Source organism: Perognathus longimembris, chromosome 4 (genome assembly GCF_023159225.1).
Source record: "Perognathus longimembris pacificus isolate PPM17 chromosome 4, ASM2315922v1, whole genome shotgun sequence".
Taxonomy (NCBI): Eukaryota; Metazoa; Chordata; class Mammalia; order Rodentia; family Heteromyidae; genus Perognathus; species Perognathus longimembris.
The window spans coordinates 27334819-27358637 of record NC_063164.1 but is presented as its reverse complement, the minus strand read 5'-3'; the positions used below and the strand labels follow the sequence as shown (position 1 = coordinate 27358637).

At 37.9% G+C, this 23819-nt stretch overlaps 1 protein-coding gene across 2 annotated transcripts in view; it reads left to right on the top strand.

The window, feature by feature from the left end:
- The window catches only part of Cd28 (CD28 molecule), a 43720-nt gene that overhangs the window by 635 nt on the left and 19266 nt on the right, over positions 1-23819 (top strand). For both annotated transcript variants that reach the window (XR_007210729.1, XM_048344906.1), the window contains exons 2-3: positions 19839-20195; positions 22743-22864. Coding sequence is in view for 1 of the 2 variants with exons in the window: in XM_048344906.1 (XP_048200863.1) it covers positions 19839-20195; positions 22743-22864 (479 nt within the window). In the remaining variant the exon portion in view is untranslated. The remainder of the gene's footprint in view (positions 1-19838; positions 20196-22742; positions 22865-23819) is intronic.

The following is a 23819-nucleotide window of genomic DNA, read 5'->3' as shown; positions in this document are numbered from 1 at the left end:
AGAAAGATCTGTGTTAGTATAACATCTGCTGAATTGAAGGAGTGTCAAAAAGAACCCTGGAGTTACTATAGACACTAGTATAACACAAATACTAACAAATTAGTTTCTTCTTCCTATTGGCTAAAAATCTGTTCACTTTGATTAAAATCCTCTAAGTTCCCAGCAATGCTGACAAGCAATATAGTAAGTGTAGAGTGCTTATTTTGAGTATCACTCAGTTCTCACAAGGAAATTTTTGGATGCCTCACTGTTTCCCTAAAAACATATGGTGAATTTTGACTTTATCTTCTGCTTTCTCCCAGATACTCAGCTGCTGGGTGCTTGTAGGTGCAATGTGGTTTTTGAAGAAACTAGTTGGGTTTAGGCTACTTTTCAACTCTCTAAAACTTAAACTTCCTTCAGTTCTCATCATCTCAAGGCCATTGTGAAGATAAAAATGAAATGATAGTAGTTACAGTTAAGTGAAATGAGGTAGTACTTTAAACCCCATTGCAGATGAAGAGATGGAGGAGTAAGAATCAGGAATGTTAAGCAAGTTACCGAAGAAAACACAGGTCCCAGTTGTTGGTGGCAGATTGCAAATCACCTTTGTCTGACTCAAGAGCCTGTGCCCTTCACTGGCAGGTCGTCTGACTTAGTATGATGCAACTTTCCATTTCATATGGCCACATGTATCCAGAGTTAAAATGATCTTTGGAAAGTCAATTCCTAACAGAAAAACCTTGTTACTTGGGTGAGTTGGAGTGATATGTTTATCCAACTTGTTCTGTATAGATAAAAAGATCTGGCTTATACAATGGACTTGTTTAAATAATGATAGATGGTTTTCTCTGAGAGAGAGAGAGAGGTACATCTCAGAGCCAGCATCTCTCATTTTGTTCCCATTGATTTGAATGGGCAGGGAGGGCATTATCCATTGGTGTTCTTCAACATCATCTGTGTGCCTCCAAAGAATATCACTTTCCAGCCTGCATGCACACATGCAGAGTTTGTTGTCTGACATGGTAGCGAGCATAAATTGTTCATCTTATTTATAAAGGGTGTTGATAGAAAGAAAGACATCAGTTGGTAAAATGGTTTCTGGAACCAAGCATTTAAAACTACTAATATCGTTCCAGAAGAAACTTTGAGATTCATTTTGAAGATATTTGTAGTTACCTGTTTAAAGACTCTTTAACATTTATTTTTAAGGATATTTAAACTGTGTCAATTTATTAGATGGCCTCACCTTGACTAAAAACTACTTAACATTGGTAATTGTACACCAAATGCTTTTCTGATGTGCCTTATGAACAGCCATCTGTCATCAACTCATTCACTCCCCTTTAAAGATTCCCTTGGTAGTACTCAAAGCTTTGTATTTTCCCCTTTAGGACATTTATTAAGAAGGGCATAGCTTAAAAAAACAAACAGTCAGAGGGCTGGGAATGTGGCTTAGTGGTAGAGTGCTTGCCTAGCATGCATGAAGCCCTGGTTTGATTCCTTAGCACCACAAAAGCAGAAGAAAAAAAAAAGCCCAAAGTAGCGTTGTGGCTCAAGAGGTTGAGTGCTAGCCTTGAGCAAAAAGAAGCCAGGGACAGTGCTCAGGCCCTGAGTTCAAGCCCCAGAACTGGAAAACAACAACAACAACAAAAACCCCATCAGTCAGAGAGTTCACATATGTGGAACACTTGCTTCCTATTTTGAGATACATTTACTTTTCAAATGAAAACTTGCTTTCTTACTAACATTCAGGATTTGGTGCTTAGTGTACATTAATGAAGCAGGAAAGAATAGAGGTAGAGGGTATACTTTTGAAATGCCTCTTTCAGTAAGAAAGGTTATGAGAAGTAAAATAATTGCAACATACAAAAGTGTACCATTCATTTCTAACCAAATGGTGCAAAGCTTTTTTTATGTGTTTTTTTGTTTTTCTCTGTTTACCCTCCATGAAGAAATTATCCATAAGTAAAGTTTCTGTGTCAATGTCCTTTGTAGAATCATGAGAAACTACTGCTATGCCTGTGTTGAGATTGTGAATGTGTGTATGAAGAATGGTTTCTCATTTCCATTTATTTATGAGGTGAGCACTTTTACCACTAGGCCATATTCCCAGCCTTCATTTCCATTTATTTAATAAATTTAGCTTATTGATTCACAACACAGCTGAAAATACATATTTGCTGAAGATTATGCCTAACCTGACTCTTCACAATTTGAGTAAGGCTGTAGCCAGACCTGAATGGATAATTTAAAGAAATAAAATTTAAGACGAGCAAGAAGACTTTCAGCCTGATAATTCCGTTGCAAAGGTTACATGTTTTCTTTGAGACTTGGGTACTTATATAACTGAGATCCACAAGAAAAAGTCTTGTTAGATTTTAGAATATGAGTCCGTCTTGGAACTGAAGGCTCTGAAATGGAAATTACTTGTTGAAGAAATGTGGAGACAATACATATGACATTGGTCATATGTTTTCCAGTGAACATTAGTTATTTTTTAGCAAACTGGTCATATAGTATGAAGACCAAAATCAGGACAGAAGCTACTCAGTTTTCCACAAGAATATTTCTTTTCATATTTCCCCCATCAACCTTAACAACTAAACTGTCATATCATCCAGTTTGGACATGACTGATTTTAGTACTGCTTCAATAACCTCAGTGCTTTATTTTCCCAGAGAAGTACAGAAGGCAGCAAAGTGATTGGTGTTTAATAAAATGTCCTATCTGCAAAGCAAAATAATTAAAGACTTTATCTTTAGCTCAGTTGCCAGCAAGTGATATCCTCTGTGATAATTGTGCACAGAAAGAAGTAATTCATCTCTTACAGTTGAGTATCACGTGGGGGCTGGACTTGGGAAAGTGAGATAAAAAGATGGACATTGGAAAATGCAAGGTAATAAATAGATCACGATATTTACACAACTTCCAATATACTACAACCAGTTTTTCTGACTTAAGAAAGTCACAAAGTATTTTGTTCTTTGGAGTAAATTTGATGCCTATGTAAAAAATATGAACATTGCTTAGGAATTATTTGTACTCTAACACATTGCCTGAGATAATATATTACTGTTTTCTCCATTTTTTAGGGTATCCATCTTGCAAATTCTTTTATAGCAAGGACTGCAAAATGAATACTGATTGATCAATTCCGAGCAATAGAATGAGTCATTGAAACAGACTAGAAATCGTGATTGTAACTCTGAGGTGCTGCTCACTTTCAGACCTTGGTGATGGGTAGGGAAGGAGCTCGCTGTCTCCCCATCTTCAGACATAGGTGTCCCCCTTTTTATGTCTTTCCTTCTCAAGTGGAGAAATGTTTAAGATTATTTGGCATTTATCTTGTATGGCTATCTTCCTCCAAGTATGTCCTGCAGATTGTGTGGAAACATTTATACAATGAAACTTCGTGTGCCACTCACATCCCAGGAGAAATTTCTGTTTGTGGTTTATTGTCTTCCTAAACAAGAGCTCTTCGTTTTTATGTGAACTCACATGGACATTGGTGGGGATGCACAATTTATCTCAGACTTTCTTGTATAAAACGCACAGGGCAGTGCAGAGCACAATTGTTTTTATTAGCATGTCATCACAAGGCATACAATCTTTTTCTCCAGACCTGGGGCTTGAACTCAGGGCCTGAGCACTGTCCCTGGCTTCTTTTTGCTCAAGACTAGCACTCTGCCACTTGAGCCACAGTGCCATTTCTGGCTTTTTCTATATATGTGGTGCTGAGGAATCAAACCCAGGGCTTCATGTATACGAGACGAGCACTTTGCCATTAGGCCACATTCCCAGCCCCCCTTTTCTCCTTTTTATCACAATAGAATTACAGTTTATTTTCTTCTTCGAGAAGTTTATTCCGAGGATGGGATTTTCCTGTTGAGAGTATAGTTAGACACTTGAGAAAATGACCTCTGAGTGGCTGGAGTTTCTAAGCTGGGTTTCTAAATTGTGTGAAAGTAACTGTATGTCTCCTTTCAAATGATTTGATTTTGGACTCTTTTTGCTCAATGATGTGGTATTAGCACCACTACCACCAATCAACCAACAAACAAAAACAACAAAAGAACAAAACCCCAACACACCCTGAGCTTTTGGTCTAAGAAACATTGCTGAGAATCAATCACCATGCTCCAGTGAAAAGCATTTGCAAAGAGGGTGTGTAACTTTTTAAGGTGTAACTCTGGTTTTGTTGACTGAATACTATCAGAGAAATACATCAAATGGAATCAAAATACCTAGCTGCTTGGCAGAGACTCAGAAAAAGAGGGTTTTCATAATTTAGTGCTAATTTCATAGACATCTTAATTTAGTCTGTGTGTCATCAAACAGTTTATGTGTGTTTATGGCTCCAATGCTGTAAGAGAAGTTGCAGGTGGAGAGTTTCTTATTTAACTTGAGTTGCTCCTTTATCTCAACATCACCATTACTGTCATCTTTTTGTCATCATCTTCATGATCTTGGGGACTCTGACTGGCAAGGTAGCTGGTTCCTGATAGTATCATTCAGAATTACTCAGTCCACTTTGTTTGTTTGTTTTGATTTTTGCCAGTCCTTGGGCTTGAACTCAGGGCCTGAACACTGTCCCTGGCTTCTTTTTGCTCAAGGCTAGCACACTTGAGCCACAGAGCCACTTCCAGCTTTTTCTATATATGTGGTGCTGAGGAATTGAACCCTGAGCTTCATGTATACGAGGCGAGCACTTTATCACTAGGCCATATTCCCAGCCCACTCAGTCCACTTTGGACTCTGGTCTAAATGTGAGCCTTTTCCCACTGTATTTCATCACAACATTGACTCACAATCTACCAAATCATGTACTGATTATTCCAGGAACTCTTCTTCATCACTCATTCATTTATTCAGCTACCTGGATCACTGATAAGTCCCTCTCTTGAACAATGATGTAGATTCTCTGTTGAGAACTTAATTGGGTGTTGATTTTTTAAATTACTGAGAAAGTAAAAGGTTGTGCTTTCCATTGCTTAGGGGTCCTTGACACAAGACAACGTGTCAAAAATCATCACCTGGCTACATTCTCAGCTTCACTAGATGATCTGATGAATTTTGTTGTTATTAAACACTACTAAAATCATGGGCACATAATTTAAGATCAGGAAAGGTTCCATTTCTGATTCACAGATTTTATCCCATTGAGGATTGGTGAGAATAGGTGCATAGGAAACTGTTTTCACCATGAGTCTCCTGGAGAAATAAAACAGAGTATTAGGTTTTTGTTCTCCAAAGGGCCTGCTCTTGTGCTTTGGCAAGATAGCCCTTATGTTAGATTCTCATTCGATGGTATTTATTCTATATGAAAGACACTAGTCTGAAGTCTGTGACAGACACAAAATCCCATTTTGAGATTCAGGAAATAGAGATAAAAATGATCCAAACTTCCATTTTTTTTCCTTTTAATTCAGGGCAATTGTGGATAATATTTTATCCATACTAACTTGTTTTATGGAAAATGATTATAAATTGAAGCATCTAAAGCAACGTAGAATGCAGACATCAATATTTAGCGATGAGAGAGAACAGAGAACCCTCCTGAATTCACAGAGAAAACAGCTGTGTTGGCTTTTCCTATAAGGATCAGATACAAAGATGACATTGCCAAGTTACCTGGGATTTTTGCATGCTTTGGGCCTATTGCCATCTTCTGTATTTAAACTATCTAATTTTGTGCTAGAAGGATTGCTTATGTTGTGTCAGTCCTCCTTGATTTCAGTTTAGTTGAGAAAATTATGTAACAAGATCAAACATCAGGAAACAGTTAACTGGTAATCTTTGGCTTTCCTCCACTTCATGTGGTGCCTTAATGGCTTTGCATATGTTGTTCTTATGATCTGGAATGGCTTCTACACCTCTCACCTGAGACACTAAATGCAAAGAGACTTCTTTCCTCCTCGAAGTTTTCAAGATTGTTATTCTAAGTTGAACATATCTATTTTTTCCTACTATGAACTATGAGCTCCTTGACCAGGGCAGGATCATTTCTTATCCATCCTTATAACCCAATATGAGGCAACATGTTAGAGAAGATATTCAACAAGTATTTGTGGAAGAAGGAAAGAAATGAGTATCAAAATGAGGAAGCACAAAAAAATGCTCTTATATGATAAACATAGGATGGTAACTTCATGCAGAGTCAGGAATCAAATTGGAATGATAGATGATTAAAGGACCATGTTCTTAATAAAAATTGCTAGCAACATTGTTCTACCTTGATTTCCTTGTATTAAATCATCTAATCTTTCCCCGAATCCTATGACGTTGTTACTATGATTGTATTATTTTGTAGAAAGGGAAATGGAAACCCTGAGCAGGTGGAGCGTCTAACCCTGTTCACATAGAAAGTATGCAGATGGTCTTACTACAAGATTCAGGTTCTTACCAGTACTACAATGCCTGAGAAAGAAGTCACGTGAACAAGGAAATGAAATCAGGAATACTGATGCATGTTTTTGGGACAGATGGCAAGTGAGACGGTATGGAGAAGTGTGCAGCACAGAGGTAGGGTTGAATCAGAATAAAGAAAGGACTGAAAACTTGGTAACAGGAGTTTGAGTCTTGCTTTCAAGACATTTTGAAGAAGTTGAACTGGATAAGAAGAAAATACTTAGTAATCATGTCTTTGACATGAGACAAGAGAAGAGATGGCTAGTTGAAAGGAGAGGGTACAAGTGTGTGAAAGCAGAATGTTGAACTGAATCTGGAACTCACTCTCTGTTTAAGAGTCAGCTAAAGAGAGTGGTGAGCTAGTGACCTACACAGAGAATTGACTTGAGTGGGAAGAAAAATATGGGAGAGGGAGACCAGTGGGATGCCACTAAAATCAAGGGGAAAAAGGATTTAAACAAGAGACAGTGACTAATAGCATTCAATTCAGAAACAAAGAGACGAACATTGGGAGTCTAGTAGGATCTTTGTTTAAGCAGAACCATAAAGAAGATAAGACTCCAAGAATTAAGAAAAAATGGAGGAGGACAAAACGGGGTTAGTGAAAAGAAGAAAAAATTGATAGATAAGGTAAAGGCAATTGGGAACTTCTATCAGCTAAAATGTTTACCATGGTACTTTGTATTGTAGGCATGTAATAAATGTTCACAGTGGAATAATTTAATAATGTTTGGCATGTGGGAGAAACAAGTGTTAGTTGAGTGTTAGTGAATTCGTGCATTTTGGGGGGCATCCCAGGGCTTGGGGAATAGAACACTATTAGGAAAGAAAAGAGGAGGGGGAAGAGGAAAAAGAAAAGGGTGGGTCAGTTTTGTGAAGATGAAGGCAGGTATATGTGGGATAAAGCTTGGGCAGGTGAATCATTCCTTACCTTGGTAAGCCTGAGATTTGTTTACCAGCATGGAAGGATTTGTTGGGCCTGGGCCATGGCTCAAGGAGTTCTTGCCTAGTTTGTTCCAGGCCCAGTGTTCAATCCCTAGTACCACCAACAAATAAAAACAAAGCAAGAAAATACACAGAAGCCAAAACAAACAAACAATCCCCCCAACCAACCAAACAAAGCCCTGCTTTGTTTAATGTATATATATATATATTTGTATTTAATTAGATCAGAATAGGTCCTAGTGTTAAATTGATGGCAATAGGCCAGTGAGATCATACACAGTTTGAATTCAAAGATTTACCCCAAATATCTTTAAATTCTTCCTTGAGCACCCAAACATAGTGCACGTTATGGCTGGACTTGACCTCAGCTTCTGGCTGTGATGACAAGATCCCAGGGTTCAAACCAGCCTTGCTTGCCATCATTAAGGCTCCAGTTTCCAGTCAGGGCTGTAGATATGAGCAGCTCCCTGCAGTCGTTTAGAAAAAGGATGTGGCTGGTTAACAGTTTGGGGGAGACCAAATCTGCTTCTCACCCAAACTCAGAAGTTAAACCCAGGCTTTCCCAAGGTAGGGAAGTAAGAGTAGACATTTTATAGTCTGCCACATTATGACATTACTTTTTGGGGTCTCTTTCCTTATTTTATGTATGAAGAGATTGTACTAGAGGACATTTCACATCTAGTGTTGGGGGGGCATAAAATGCTTCTATAGTAGAATTTTTAAATGCTAGCATGTGTGTGTGTGTGTGTGTGTGTGTGTGTGTAAAATCAGTTCTAATGAGGCAGCTCATCATTCACTCTATTCTTCTGTGGATGTTCTTATATTTTGCTAGAGTATATAGAAGAAATTGTAAGCCAGGTATCTGAAATCCTTTGAGGTGATGGATAACCAGGATCTTAGACACTAATATGCTTAGAAATAACTGCAGAGCTTTGGGGCCCTATGGCCTTTGCTGATTCTTATTATCTGGTCCAAAACTAATCATTTTCAAACTATTTTCTTATGACACCTAGAAGATTCTTTTATGCCACGGTAGTCTTAAGCAGGGCTTCAGAGGTGTAAGATTTAGGAATACTAGAACAGACATGAGAAATATATTTTTGTCTTTTTTTTATAGAGTTGTTTCGACTGCGGTCTCAAATGACATGGTTTAGGAGTACCTAAGCTTGGTTGCTTGATCCAACTGTATATTTAGAAAAACAGTATAATAATAGAAGAGATCCTTTAGTGTCTATGAGTTTTCTTTTTAATCTGTTGCTGAATTACTGTAATAAATTTATGTTGAAAGCCATAGAATCTCTGTCTACCTACTGTGGACTACAGATAATCTTTTAAAATGATAAAATTTTGATTTGGGAGAGTGGCTCAGTGGTTTTTGATTTGATATCACTTTTATTTATGTCTATTTGTCATACTGTCCTAATCAACTGTCTATCTAGCAAAGGAAAATTGTATGTCTGTGAATGGAAGGGGGTTGTGTGATATTGCACCCACATTTATGTGGCTATACGTTTAGGAGTTTCTGTCTTTCCAAGGTGTTTACACTCTGAATTCCTGGAAGTGTCTCTTGGATTATGGAGCAGGCAGTGGATTTATTTTTAACAGTTTTAATATTTTTATCCTAATAGATGGTTCCTCAATGTACATTTCTATCTCTGATTAGCTTCCTTAAACTTCAGTACTATATTTCTCACTTCTGTATCTTTCCTCTTTGAGGCTTAATCTAGCCTTTAAACACTGCATATCAAAAACTATACCCAACAGCTTTATTTCTCCCATGCTTATTTCTTCTCTCAGCTTACATTATTTTTCTTGTCCTCACCCTCCCATGAACTCATGTCAGTTTCCATTCCTGCTATCAGTCTGCATGGCAGAACAACAAGGCCTTGTCTCCTTTCTCTGCTACTACTCAGGTCTTTTGAGCTATGTTACTATGGCAACAGCTTCCTTATTGGTCTCCTCTTTGCCTCTGACCTTGTTCTAATCCAATGCCTTCCTTACTGCTCTGCTAACCATCCCCAGGACCATTCTCAACTAACATGTTGTGAGTGGCTCAGGTTGCTTTCCTGTAAAATCCACGTGCCTTTTCTTGGCATTAAAGGCCTTTAATTATTGATAGCAACCATCTTTTTCCATTTTTCTATCTACATAAATAAAATGTCCTACTATTTCCCAATAAATACTATAGTAAGGTTATTTGGTCCATAATTGAACTTGTTTACATTTGGCCTAGACCTGATGATCCAGTCAAAAGTGAATTTGTGAAAAAAACTGGATCAGACTCACCTGGAAACAAAGGCCTTCTCTGATGACTGTCAATTAGCTTCTAAAAAGCTTATGCACTGTTTATGGCTTTGCAGTATATCTAGCTAAGAGGGTAGCCCTTTAGGATTTCTTCTACATCTTTACATCTCCCAAGGAAGAGCATATGTGTTGTTGAATGAATGGTCATAGCAGAAGTCAGAATTCCAAAGGAAAAAAAATCAAAATTTTTTTGCAACGAAGTATTCATTGATCATTTTGATAATTTTTATTTCTCAAAAATGAGTGTCTTAGGTCTTAGAACTTAGACATTTTATTAGTGAACTACTTGACCTCTGAGTTACTTTGTGAAATTGCATAACAGTAATATTTGAAAGGGACAAGGACGAGTAACCTCTACATGATTATGACTGCCTGCATAGGGATATAGATTAGGGTCAGAGTGTGTGACTACTGCATCCGCAAAGCATCTTGTCCTTGTAAATTTATTTACCAGGCTTCTACGTCTATCCTTATTATTACCTATAGTCATTTGTCTTTGTTTGTATTAAAGTTTCTTTTAAATTTTGTTTAAAAACTGTATGTTCTGTTGCATAGTTGGTTGTATGCTCTGTTTGCATACTTGATGTACTTGATTAGCTTTAAGTTGTGACATACACAATCTTGGAGAGAGCTGTTTTGGCCTGTTTGCTCAACAGAAGTCATGCTTCTGCCCTTGAAGTCTCCTCTACACAATTGTCTTTACTTCTCATTCTTGTAACTTCATTATCTTTTCACCTGTTCAGTGCTAAGGGTGGTTATAACCTTGCTGCTACAGGCCTTAGGTGGTCATCCATTCCCCCTTGACATTCTGTTATTTATTATTATTATTATTATTATTTTCTGCTGGTACTGGGGTTTTAATTCAGGGCCTTGTGCTCATGCTCTCACATTTTTGAGCATAGCTGGCACTCTACCACTTGAACCATGCATGCAGTCCAGATTTTTTGCTAGTTAATTGGAGATAGAGTCTTACGGACATTTCTGCCTGGAATGGCTTTGCACCTTGAACCTCTGATCTTGCCCTCCTGAGTAGCTAGGATTAAAAGCATGAGCCACCAGCACCATGCTGAGGTACTGCTATCTCTACATCTTTACTAACCATCTTTTGTAAATAAGCCATCCTTCAAATATACAATTTTGAGGGCACTATTTTATATTGAAATCTTGAACGGGGCAACATAGATATGTGTATATTATGCTTGTTTGAAGCTACATTTTGAGAGATTTTTCTTAAATCATCATTCCTTATAAAAATAGAGATAGAATAACAGGCAACCAAAAAAATGAGATGAAATGACCACAATGTTGTTGAAACCATAACTTGATTTTTTGTCTTTGTTTTCATTTCACATGAATTTCAGGATCTTGGCACTGAACCTTTGATGGGACATTAGGGGCTCAAAGAGGATAGTGGAAGGTGCTATAGTCTGAGGAATGTTTGTACTCTTGCTACATCTGAAGGAGGCCAAGCTAACAAGAGTTACCAAGGCCACAGACATGGAGTTCATGTTTTTACTCAAGAGAACAGTTTTGTCTTACAGGTTCCAGAGCAAACCCTGGATTAGCCTTTGGGGAAGCCTGGCCCTTACATAATCTGAAAAGGAATAAGTGGTCAGATGGCCATGTTCTGAAAGGCATCTTAGACCCAAACAGGAAATGTTCTCAGAGGAAAGTTACAGACATGTAAGCAGCTGTGTGGTCAGGAAGAGGTGTCCTATGCCAGGGTAACCAGTATCACCCTTGCAACTGGCACACAGATTTCATAGGACAACACAGTTGAAAATAGTAAGCCATCATTTTCTTTGGTTCCTTATTCAACATGTGAAATTCTGTTCCGTCAGAATTTTTAAAAAAGGAAATTACATAAGCTGAGGATCTTATAGCCTGATTTTTTTTCAGCTGCAAAAGAAACTCTTGACTGTGATGTTCATAAATGGAACCTAATCAAATTCTTAAAGGTTCTGGAAGAAAATCAATTGCTCATTAAGCAGGTGTTTTATCTTCTTTCTTGCTTCTCCAGCTTCTCAAGGCATACTTCAGACTTGAGGGCTGCTTTCTTGATTCTGGTTCACTAGCTTCTACTTGTCATTTTGTTTCTCTATGGTGCTTATGACACAGAAAAGGAAAAGTAGAGTACTATACATTTTTTTAAATTTTTTTTTTATTGTGAGGGTGATGTCAGAGGGGTTACAGTTACATAAATAAGGTAATGAGTACATTTCTTGTCTAACATTGTTAGGTCCTCCTTTGTTTTCTCCTCCTCCCCTTCCCCCACTCCCCCCGCCCAATTTGTAAAGTTCATTTCCAACATAGTGTCTTGTGAGTATCACTGTTGCATTAGTTCACCCCTTGTCCTTTGTCTCACCATTTTGTTGTTCCCCTTCCTTTCCCCAATTCAGATAAACCTATATACAAGACACAGGGTACCAAGACGAAACAAAACAAACAAAAAACCCCAGTGACAACAGTGGATAAACCGAAGGAAATAAAAAATGAAAGAAAAAAGAAATAGCTTCACACAGTACATTAAAAAAACCACAAAAAAACAAAAACAGCCTTCTTGTTTCCAGATCTTGGCATTCATTTAGATTAGCATCATTTATAGCCCTATGTACATAGCTGTTGAGCTACTGTGATCCTCTGCTAGGACTATCCTGGACATATACTAATTATTACAAGTGAGAGAAACTATGGAGCCTATGTTTCTTGGGTCTGGCTTACTTCACTTAATATGAATTTTTCCAAGTCTTTCCATTTCCTTATGAATAAGGCAATTTTATTCTTTCTAATGGAAGCATAGAGTTCAATTGTGTAGAAAACTATACATTTCAACACAATTAACGAATGCATTTCATAAAAGCCCTGAAGTAATAATTTGTCCAATGATAGTAGAAGTTGAAAGTGATTTTATATGTTGATGACTGATCTCCCTTTTGTATATGTGGGCAAGCTGAACAGAAGAGCTGCAATGGTATTATTACTGTTTGTGCACTAGCAACAAGTTGTAACAAGTGTTTCACATGTCGGTCTTGTCCATGGATCTTATCTGCCAGCCACCCATGACCTTTAAGAAGTCCTTCAAATCGTAAGCAAAATGTTCTGTATATAGTAGCCCTCCTGCCTCACAGGGAATGAATTTCAAGACCCTCCTTGGATGCCTGCAACCTTGGATAGCATCAAACCCTCAATTGACTTTCTGTTTGAACTAAGCACACATCATGCACCATAGATGTAATGTTCTCAGTTTGAGGTGCAACAGTAAAACAAGCCAGAATTTTGTTTTCCTTCTTTACCATTTCATGGAAGGAAGTTCCATGTTAGCAACTCAACATACTGTTTTTTTTTCTTTTTTTATTAAGTAGAGATTTTTATGCTTTCTACTTAATGGAAGAACTCCATGGCTTCAGTTTTTTCTTGTCATAATCCAAGTTTCAGGATCATTACTTTCACATTACCTTTGGGACCCCTATTAAATAAAGTAAAGGTTATTTGACCTGGAGAATAGCTATGGGACTGTCCGAGAGGCAGCCTCCACACACTGTGGACCTGTGGACAAAAGGAGTTATCACAGCTTCTTTGAGACAAACAGGAAATCTCATTGTGCTACTCATACAGTACACGATTTAAAACTACAAATTGTTTATTTCTGGAGCTTTTAGATTGTGGCTAACTATGGATAACTAAAACTGTAGAAAGCAAAATCTCAGATAAGGTAGAACTACTTAATATTAGGTACAAAAAGTTTGAAACAAACTTTCTTTAAGTATGAAATCAATCTTCCTGAATGAAAAAGATGTTTTTCTTTTCATTCATGATTTAAAATATTATTCCTAGGTGTCTAAATATATTACATCTTACCTCTTTGGTTATTTGTGTGACTTGGTTCAACAAAGTTGTTTATTAGGTTTCAGTTATCCCTTCTGTAAAAGCACGTATTAGCTTGGATCGTTTTTTTCCAACAGTATTTTTTTTGGCGGGGGGGGGGGGCAGGTGGGAGTCCCACAAAATGGTGGAAAAAAAAAACTGGAATTTATCTTGATCCAGTTCTCTTTTCATGCCATTTACCCCTTAATCAATTGTATTCTCCCTGACTCCCACTTGGACTCTTCCATCTAGTCTAGATTTGACAAGATCTAGAACTAATCACTGAAATTATGCTGAAATTTTGATGCAATAAGGTAGAGGGTAAAGAACAATGGACTAGAAACTGTCATGGAGGCCTGAGCTGGAATCCCAGGGGTCACTTATTTGTCCTGAAACCTTGGGCAACTCTGGACATCTCCTCATCTGTAAAATGAGCATAAGGATAAATGTCGTATCTCTTTACCTCACTGGTGGTATGAGATAAGCAAAAGCCTTTTATAACCATATGAACTTTAAACTGATGCGTTTCCCGCACTGTATTCGAGGCTTCCTCTTTGGAAATCTGTGCACTACCTACACTGATGGGGAATGTCCTGTTAAGGTTGGGGTTCTTTGATGTCAGGAGCCACACCTTAGAAGTCCTCTCCACTTAGGCAGAGGATTGACCTGTTTACTAAATGTGGTAATTGACCAACTTAGAACAGGTGAAAAGGAAAGGAAAAAAAAAAAAGAATAGGTGAAAAGGCAGGTAGTTGTTTTTGTCACCAACCTTCCCCAACTCCATTCTCATGGAAACACAGCCATTTTCAATCTTCTAGAAGATGGTTATATCACAGGATTCACAGGCTATCTGTGGGAAATCTTTTAGCTCTTGTTACCTTGCTCAAAAGCAGCAGATAAGTACCATCTCACTTCAGATCTTACTCTTTATGTCGGCCTGTTGTCAAGCAGGAGTTGTGAGGGAATGAGGTTTGAGGTTAGTGCTTCCTGTCTCCACACCTTTAGCTAGTGAGCTGCTAGGAAAGGCTTTGAAAAGCAAAGCACTACATTAATCATCAAAACAACTTGTCAACTCAGTTAAACAAATGTCCATCAAGCTACTCCTTGGAAATACAATTAATAGGTTAACAGTGTTTCTCTTTTAATTAGTAGGGTTGACCCAAGGAAACCTTGTCTAAATGCTCACAAGAAGGAAAATCAAATATTTGCAGGAAAAGAGCAGTTCTGTCAAAAGCAAAGTCTATGAAGCATGTTTTCTACTACAAATATTATCTGAAAAATAAAGATGAATCAAATAGTATCCTTTAGCATCTTCTTCATCGAGCTTTATATGTCTTTATATTCTGCAATAAGTTCTTTTTTTAATTTCTCTTTTAATAGAACTAGACTTTATTTTCATGTTTATTACATGCTTATCATTGATGTTGAATACATAGTAGAACTGACAATATACAACTTAGGAGAAAATTTTACATTCTCCATTGTATGGGTTCAATAAGTTCTTAAATTATTGAAGTATTATGGATTTGCAGAAACTCCAAGAACCAAATACATATCCAGAACAATTGTTATTTGATACTTCAATTGTCAGTTACTTTGATTTCTATCTTAACACTGGTCCCATAGAGTGAGGGATGCATAGTCTTATATGTACTGTCTTTTAAGAGAAAACTAGGAGTCAGAATGATTATGTTCACTCAAAATCATAATGACCATACATATTCAATATTACTTAAAGTAATTGTTATCTTTGTCTAGCACCCAAAGTGAATTTCTTTCATTTAATGCCTCTTAAAATTATATATAGATACTGAAGTCCTATAACATAGTTTCTTGCTTCAACTTTCCTTAACTATTGACATGGACCAATGTGGGACCAAGTGTTATACAGATATAAATATTAAAAACAGAAAACAAGAGGTTTGTTGTATGTTGAATTGTATAATCCTGGAATTCAGGAAGTAGAGACAGGAGGATTGAAAATTCAAGACCAGACTGAACTACATAGTGAGGTCATGTCACAAACAAACCTCAAACAAACAACAAGAGATTTTTATCACTCAACCCTGAACTTAGCTTGAATTCTAAACTAGGTAGCCATTAGCCACATACTAGCATCAAGCAAGCAAACTATCTCAAGTACAGTATCTATGTTTAAGGGTCAGCAAATTCAATTATTAGTGTTAACAGAGAGTAGAGAGGATAAACACTGATGGACATAGCTGCTGATAGGAATGATGAAGTTGGATTACTCAATAATTACTTAAGGAGATCCTGTTACTCTCACAGTATTCTGTAAAGAACTGTAACATATGGTGCTTGCTGTCAAGACACTTGGAAACTAGGCTTATAGAAAACACATGCGAGTGAGAAAAAGAAAACCAAAGTAAACCATATGAAATGAGGTGTTCCAAAGACAGAAGCTGACCAAGTGGAAAATGAGTGATAGAGACAGGAGTTGTCTTGAGAGCTGGGAAGGAGATGGTAGGCCATAGAGCTAGTGAATCAAGTATGGGAGTGGGAATGCTTGCATGTGTCTGAGAATATTGATTTAGATGATCTGACTCATTAAGGTGCTAGTTTAAGAAAATGGAGTTGGAACATCCTATAGATGTTTATTAAGTTTGAGAATAAGAAGTTAGGTTTCATCAGTACAAGAAATGTATCCAATGCCTAACATATGAAACTGTAACCTCTCTGCACATCACTTTGACAATAAATAAGAAAAAAAAATTTATAAAAAAAGAAAAAAACTGGGATAAAATGAGGGAGAGGTTGACATTGTTCGAAAAGAAATGTGCTCATTACCTGACCTATGTAACTGTAACCCCTCTGTACATGACCTTTATAACAAAAATAAATACATAAGTAAAAATTTTAAAAAGAAGTTAGGTTTCATATATTAGGTTTATACTTTGCAAACTTGATTGTAATTTAGAAATACAGGGGAAACCTTAGAAATCCTGATGCCAAGCTAGGTACCAGTGGTCCATGCCTGTAATACTGGCTACTCAGGAAGCTGAAATCTGAGGATTGAGGTTTGAAGTCAGCCTTGGATGGACAGTGTGAGTCTCTTATCTTCAACTAACCAGCAAAAATCTGGAAGTAGAGGCGTGGCTCAAGTGTATGGCAGCGTGCCAGCCTTGAATGAAAAAGCTACATAAAAGCATGAAGTCCTGAGTTCAAGCCCCACTATTGGCACGAAATAAAAAAAAGAAGGAAGGAAGGAAGGAAGGAGAGAAGGAAGGAAGAAAGAAAGAAAGAAAGAAGGATGAAAGAAAGAAACAAAGAATGGATGATCATTCTGATTTAACTCTCCTGGCAATCCAGGATTTTAAAAAGTTTCTCCAGTGATTCTAATAGGTGGTCAGGTTGAGTCCTCTGTTTGACCAATTTTATTTTCAGCATCAATTGAATATTAGAATCAATAGGGGGAAATGTTTGAGACTAAGCAAAAAACAACACAGAAAATAGTTTCAAACCACACAGAATCTGTTAAGAAAATTGTTTCAAAAATGTAAAAGTGCTAGTCATACAGCCACAAAAACACAGTTCAGTTCATAAATGGAGAAATGATAACAGTAGACATTTCTTTGGAAAGGGCTCACAAATAGCATCATTCATTATTACAGAACTGCAAATCAAGCCATGAAGAGATAACACTTGATACACACATGAATGTGGCTTTTAAGAATAGAGAGACAACAAGTGTTGGCAAGAAAGTAGAGAAAATGGAACCTGTGTATAGTGCTGGTGGGAATATGAAATGGAACAGTTGTTGGGATAACATCCGGGCAAGTCCTCAAAAAATTGAACCCAAAATTATCACATGACTTAGCAATTCCATTAATGCTGTATACCTAATAGCTAACACACACACACACACACACATACACACACACACACACACATACACACACACCCCTTACACAGAATGTTCAGAGTGGTCTTATTCACAATAACCTGAAAGTGATGAATGGAAATCTAAAATGTGGTGTATTCACATAGTGGAATATTGTTTGGCCATAAAAAGCAATAGAGTTCTGACACGTATTACATTCTGGATAAACCTTGAAAACATTGTGCTAAGTAAAAGAAACCAGTTATAAAAGGTTACATATTGTATGATTTCTATTGATATCAGTGTCTTCAGTAGGAAAATACACAGAAATAGAATAGGCAAGTTGAATAGAATGCACAGAAAGGAGATTATTTGCTTCCAGAAGTTAAAAAAGGGAGGGATAGGAAATGACTTAATGAATAGCAAATTCCCTGTTGGAGAAATAAAAATGTCCAACGTATGATACTGTAACCTCTCTGTACGTCAGTTTGATAATAAAATTTTGAGAATAAAAAAGAAATAAAAATGTCTTGGAATCACATTGTGGTGATCCACTCACAACTTTCTGAATAGATTATTTTAAAAAACCCATTGAACTGAACACTCATTACAACATAACTCCACCCACCATCATTAACTTATACTAATTAAATCAGAATTTATGGGAATGGGAAAATGTGGACGTAAGTTTTCTCTCTAAAAATTTCTAATGTTTTTTATATATAAAAATATATATAACACTATTACACATTATGACACAAACCTAGTAACTGAGTTTTATGCCTTCTACTCAAGCAAAATAAAACTTCAGAGTACATGAATTTAAACCCAGGTTAAATGGGGGTAGAGGAGAGAATGACGGAAGAGGTGGTACTGATCAAGATACATTGTACATATAAATTGGCATGCTGAATCCAAACCCTTTGTACAACTATTTAAAAATAATTTAAAATGAATTTAAAGCAAACACATGTAGGTTAAATTATAAATTTCATTTTAACAGATTTGGATTCTACTTGGCTTTTCAAGTGTGAATGTGGGTGTTGACCAAGGAATCTTTTTGAAAAAGATGATTACTAGGAAGCTCCCCAAACAATAGCAAGAATGTTTTTGTTTGTATTGAACTTTACATTGAAGGTGAAAATGCTATTTGTTTACTTCTGAAAAGCTGAGGCCCAAACCCCATGGGTCCTTTGGTTGCAAAGCTCTCAATGACTCTTCTAAGTGTTTCTTAGGTGGTGTGGTGGGTATTTAGTTCTGGTTTTACTCATTATTTCCTTAGTGACTTTAGACAAACTGATGTTTAGACCTCTGAAGTAATTTTTTTTAAAAAGAAGGAATATGTTGTCATGTTGTAGCAATGGGGATATATGGGGAAACAATGTCAACATTTTTTTTATATAGAATTGATAACAGCTGCATTTCCTTTGCTTTAAAAAGGCAGCACTGCTTTAAAAGGGCAGCTCTTTTAGCTGGATAGCATGAAGGTAGACAATGACCTGCCATAGCTTTTGCTAGACTCCATCCTCTGAGACTTAAGAGAACATCTACACAAAACTCTTGAGAACACTGCTCTCAGAATTTGTTATGGAAATAAAGAAGCTCAAATTTCTAGGTTACATACTGTCTTACCTTTTTAATCCTACTCTTGGAATGTCCAATAATCAAAGTAAAAACTTTTAAATGCATTCATAAAATCCAGCCTTGCAAGTTAAAAACAAAATTGTTTGTATATCTGTGTCAGACTTCCAAGGATATCACTTAATCAGAAAATCAGCCCAGTGTGTGAGTAACATCTTAGGAATCACAACACAGATTCAAAAACTCCCTGTGTGTAGCTGTGGTGCTCATTGTAAGAAAAGACAAAAGGCAGAAAGGTGAACTCAACAGGCTAACAGGTTTTATTCTGGTTGGAACACCTGGGAAGGGCACCCAAGTCCTCTTGCACCTGTCTGAAGAGGAAATGGTGCATGTCCCTTACACGAGGGTCTCCTTATATTAGGCAGAAAAAGTGAGGTCAGGTGGGCAGATGGAAGTGGGGCCAGGTGGAGAGCAACTTTACATTGACCGAGGAGTTTCAAGTTCTCAGCAGCATCTGTGTCCACCAGATGTGGCCTGGGTCTCAGGCTCTCTTTTAAGACCACTGGGTGCATTTGTTCAGGGGGAAGGAGAGGGGAGATGGTTTAGTGAGGCTGGAGCAAGGACAGTTCAAAGATATGGCTGTTAGGGGGAAAAGGTGAACGTTTTCCATTTATTTTCCATCACTCACTGTCAAAAGAAGGCCTCATTTTACCTTCCAAGTGAACATGCTCCTCGGTCCATTCAAAGGAGGATGGATACATTATCAAAGTGTGAACTTTAACAACTTTAGATACAACGTATCGCTCCAAGAGAAAGCCTTTGCTGGGAGGTCTATTTATTTGATTAATTAAGCCATCTAATTAAAAACGAACATTTTTTATACTCTGGTTCTAAATATTTTTTTTTCCTCTAGAAAATACGATTTTGGTGAAGCAGTCCCCCTTGCTTGTGGTGGATGACAATGAGGTCAACCTGAGCTGCAAGTATACCTATAACCTCTTCTCAAAGGAGTTCAAGGCTTCCCTGCATAAGGGGCTGGACAATGCTGTGGAGGTCTGTTTTGTGGATGGGAATTTTTCCCATCAGCTTCAGTTTCACTCAAATACTGGTTTCAACTGTGATGGGAATTTGAGCAATGAAACTGTGACTTTCTATCTCCGGAATTTATACATTAACCAAACAGATATTTACTTCTGCAAGATTGAGGTCAAGTATCCTCCTCCTTACCTCAGCAATGAGAGGAGCAATGGGACCATTATCCACATTACAGGTAATGTGTGAAGTCTACCCTGGTACCACCCTGAAGTAATGCTTTCAACTGGAGTCCTGTACACTAGGTGATGATCAGTGAGGAAGTAGAGCAGTCCCAAGTGGGATCTATACTAAGAAAGATCAATCATGTTCTTTTTTGTAAAAATAAAATATTTTTTTACTTTAGAAAAGATTGAATTCTATCATCCTGCCTTTCCTTTCCTTCATTGACATATTGGTAGATGGGAGATGAAATTATGGTCAGAAAGATCGCATCAAATGTTTTCAATTTGAGAGGATCATGGCAGGAAACACAAATACCCTGTAAGCCTAGGTGTCTTCTAGAAGCAGGTGTGGCATGGGTCAGGGCCCAGGAAGAATGGCTTCTATTTCAAATTGCCTTTTTGTGCTTCATGGTGTTTCTCTGTCTAGTGCTTTTCCATTTCTCCAAACACACAAAGGATGTGACTAGGACAAAGGATGTAATATGAAATTTGATAGTAATCAACTCTGCTACTTGGGGTACACTGTTGGACAATGCTCAAGCTCAATATTATTAAACAACATTAATGAATCTGTGGAAATAAGTCCACTGAGTTTATATTGAGGTCAAATTCTCTCAAAACATTGGGGAGAAAAATTATAGATTCCCAAGCCCAGAAGAATGCAGTTTATTGGCATCAACACATAAACATAACAGAGACAAACACAATAGCTTTCTTTTTCTATAGAATGGTAAACAAGAAGATATATGTTCTGTTTTATATTTAATACTGGTATAATTCCTATAAATGCTTGTTCTCCTATCCTGAAACAAAGATCTACTGGAGAAAAATCAAATACTGGATAAGGAGTGTGCCATTAACATAATATAGCAGGGTAGTTTTGTGTTCTGGCAAAATAGAGACAATTAATGTGAGAATGTTACTGAATCTCATTTAATTTTCTAATATCAAGAATGCCTAAGCAGAGATAGACACAGTGAGTCATGCCTGTAATTCCAGCTACTCAATTGGCAGAGATCAAGAGGATTGAAGCTTGAGGCAAACTTGGCAAAAAGTTAAGTGAGACCCATCCCCATATCAACAAACAAGCTGAGCATGGTGGTGCTGTCTGTACTATCAGGAGGGATAGGTAGGAAAATTTCAGTCCAAGACTAGGCAAAAAGTGGGAGACCATATCTAAAAAAGTTACTAAAGCAGAGAGGGCTAAGGGTGTGATTCAGTGAGCATAAGGTCCTGGGTTCAATTCCTAGTACTGTCAAAACACACAAAAAGAATTCTATACATAATATTTTGGTTTAAAAAGAACATTTAAAAAGAATTTTGCCCATATAAATGCTATAATCCTTTGTACAACTACTTATATCCTAATATATATATACACATACTAATATGTAAATATGCACATATACACATATATGTACATATAGTAACGATCTCGGGCTCAGTATCTTCTCAGCATGTGTGCATATTATAAATCTAAGTGTGTTTAAAAAGATGCCTAGGCTCAACCTTGAGATTTTGACGTAATTGATATGGGTTGAGGAAGGGGCATTGAATATTTTTATATGATCAAAGTTCCTCAAATAATTTAATGTGCAGCCAGGATTAAAGATGCTTGGACTAGGGCTGGGGATATGGCCTAGTGGCAAGAGTGCTTGCCTCGTATACATGAGGCCCTGGGTTCAATTCCCCAGCACCACATACACAGAAAATGGCCAGAAGTGGCGCTGTGGCTCAAGTGGCAGAGTGCTAGCCTTGAGCAAAAAGAAGCCAGGGACAGTGCTCAGGCCCAGAGTCCAAGCCCCAAGACTGGCCAAAAACAAAACAAAACAAAACAAAAAACCCTTGGAATAGCCAGGTGCTGGTGGCTCATGCCTGTAATCCTAGCGTCTCTGGAGGCTGAGATTTGAAGATCATGGTTCAAAGCCAGGCCTTAACAAATCAGTGAGACTCTTAACTCCAATTAACTACCCCCAAAAGCCAAAAGTGAGCTTTAGCTCAAGTGATACAGTATTAGCCTTGAGCAAAAAAAAAAAAAAAAAGCTTACACAGTGCTCAGACCCTGAGTTCAAGCCCCAGCACTGGTACACACACACACACACACACACACACACACACACACACACACACACACACACGACACTCATGCTCTGATCACTAGCTCATTATTCTGACTGCCATACTATGCTGCTTTTCTTAAGGCTTGAAAACGTGTGTCATTTTATTTACTTCAAAAAGACAGTTTAGGTCTAGATGATTGGGCATCTAATGGGAGAGAGAAAATGAGGTTGGGTTGAAGTCATTAGAACCAGCCATTTTGAATCATACAGTGGATTCAACGAAGTCAGGTAAATGCAGGTCTGTAAGCAGTTGTTTTTCAGCTTGCCCTGAAAACTGACTGGGTCACGGTCAGTGGTATTGTGTAAGTCCCAATGAGCAAGTCCATATAGGAGCAGCTACTGACAGTTTTATGTCTTTCATGTTCCTCTCTGGGTGTTCCCAACATAGTGCACTTAACTGCTATTCCCCTATTGTTAGATCCATTCTGTTCTGTTTTCCAGAGAAACATCATTGTCCTGAGCACCAGCCTTCTGAGCCTAAGCCCTTCTGGGTATTGGTGGTGGTTGACGGAATCCTGGCTTTCTACAGCTTTCTAGTAACCGTGGCCCTTTGTGTTTTCTGGGTAAGAGAAGCAACACAGCTTTTATATCATTTTTCCACTGCACACACAATCTGAACATATCAAGAAGCTATTTTGTTTATTATAGCATTGGTAGGAGTAGGAGACAGCCCTGGATTCAGCCAAGCTGTTCAATTATCCTTCTCCTTTTCCTTCTCCCCCTCTTATTCTTCCTCCTCCTTCTCCTTCATCATCATCAGGATGTCTTTTTCTTCTTCATCTCTTTTCCCTTTTTTGCCCCCTTCCTCCTCCTTCTCTTCCTCCGCCTCCTAATCTTTTCCTTTTCTTCATCTTTTTTCCTTTTTCGCCTCCCCCCCACCTCCCCCACCTCCTTTTTCTCCCCCTCTTCTTCCTCTTCTTCATTATTATACAAGAGCCTTTCAGTCTTAGGTCATCTTAGTCTTTTTGGCCTCTTGCTAAAAATTTGCTTCTTAATTGTTCCCTACATGTTACCTATAGTTCAGAAGACCCTTGAAAAAAAAGCAGGGAAAAAAGAGACTTCTTGTCCCCAGGACAAGAAGTGTGGGTTTTTTTTTCCAGTCCCAGGACTTGAACTCAGGGCCTGTGCACTGTCTCTGATTTCTTTTTGCTCATTCTACCAATTGAGCCACAGTGCCACTTGTAGCTTTTTCTGTTTATGTAGTACTGAGGAATTGAACCTAGGGCTTTATGTATGCTAGGCAAGCACTTTCCCACTACGCCACATTCCCAGCCCCCCCCCCCTTTTTTTTTTGGCCAGTCCTGGGGCTTGGACTCAGGGCCTGAGCACTGTCCCTGGCTTCTTTTTGCTCAAGGCTAGCACTCTGCCACTTGAGCCAGAGCACCCCTTCTGGCCATTTTCTGTATATGTGGTGCTGGGGAATTGAACCCAGGGCCTCATGTATACGAGGCAAGCACTCTTGCCACTAGGCCGTATCCCCCGCCCCTCAGCCCCCCCGTTTTTTAAAAAATTATAATT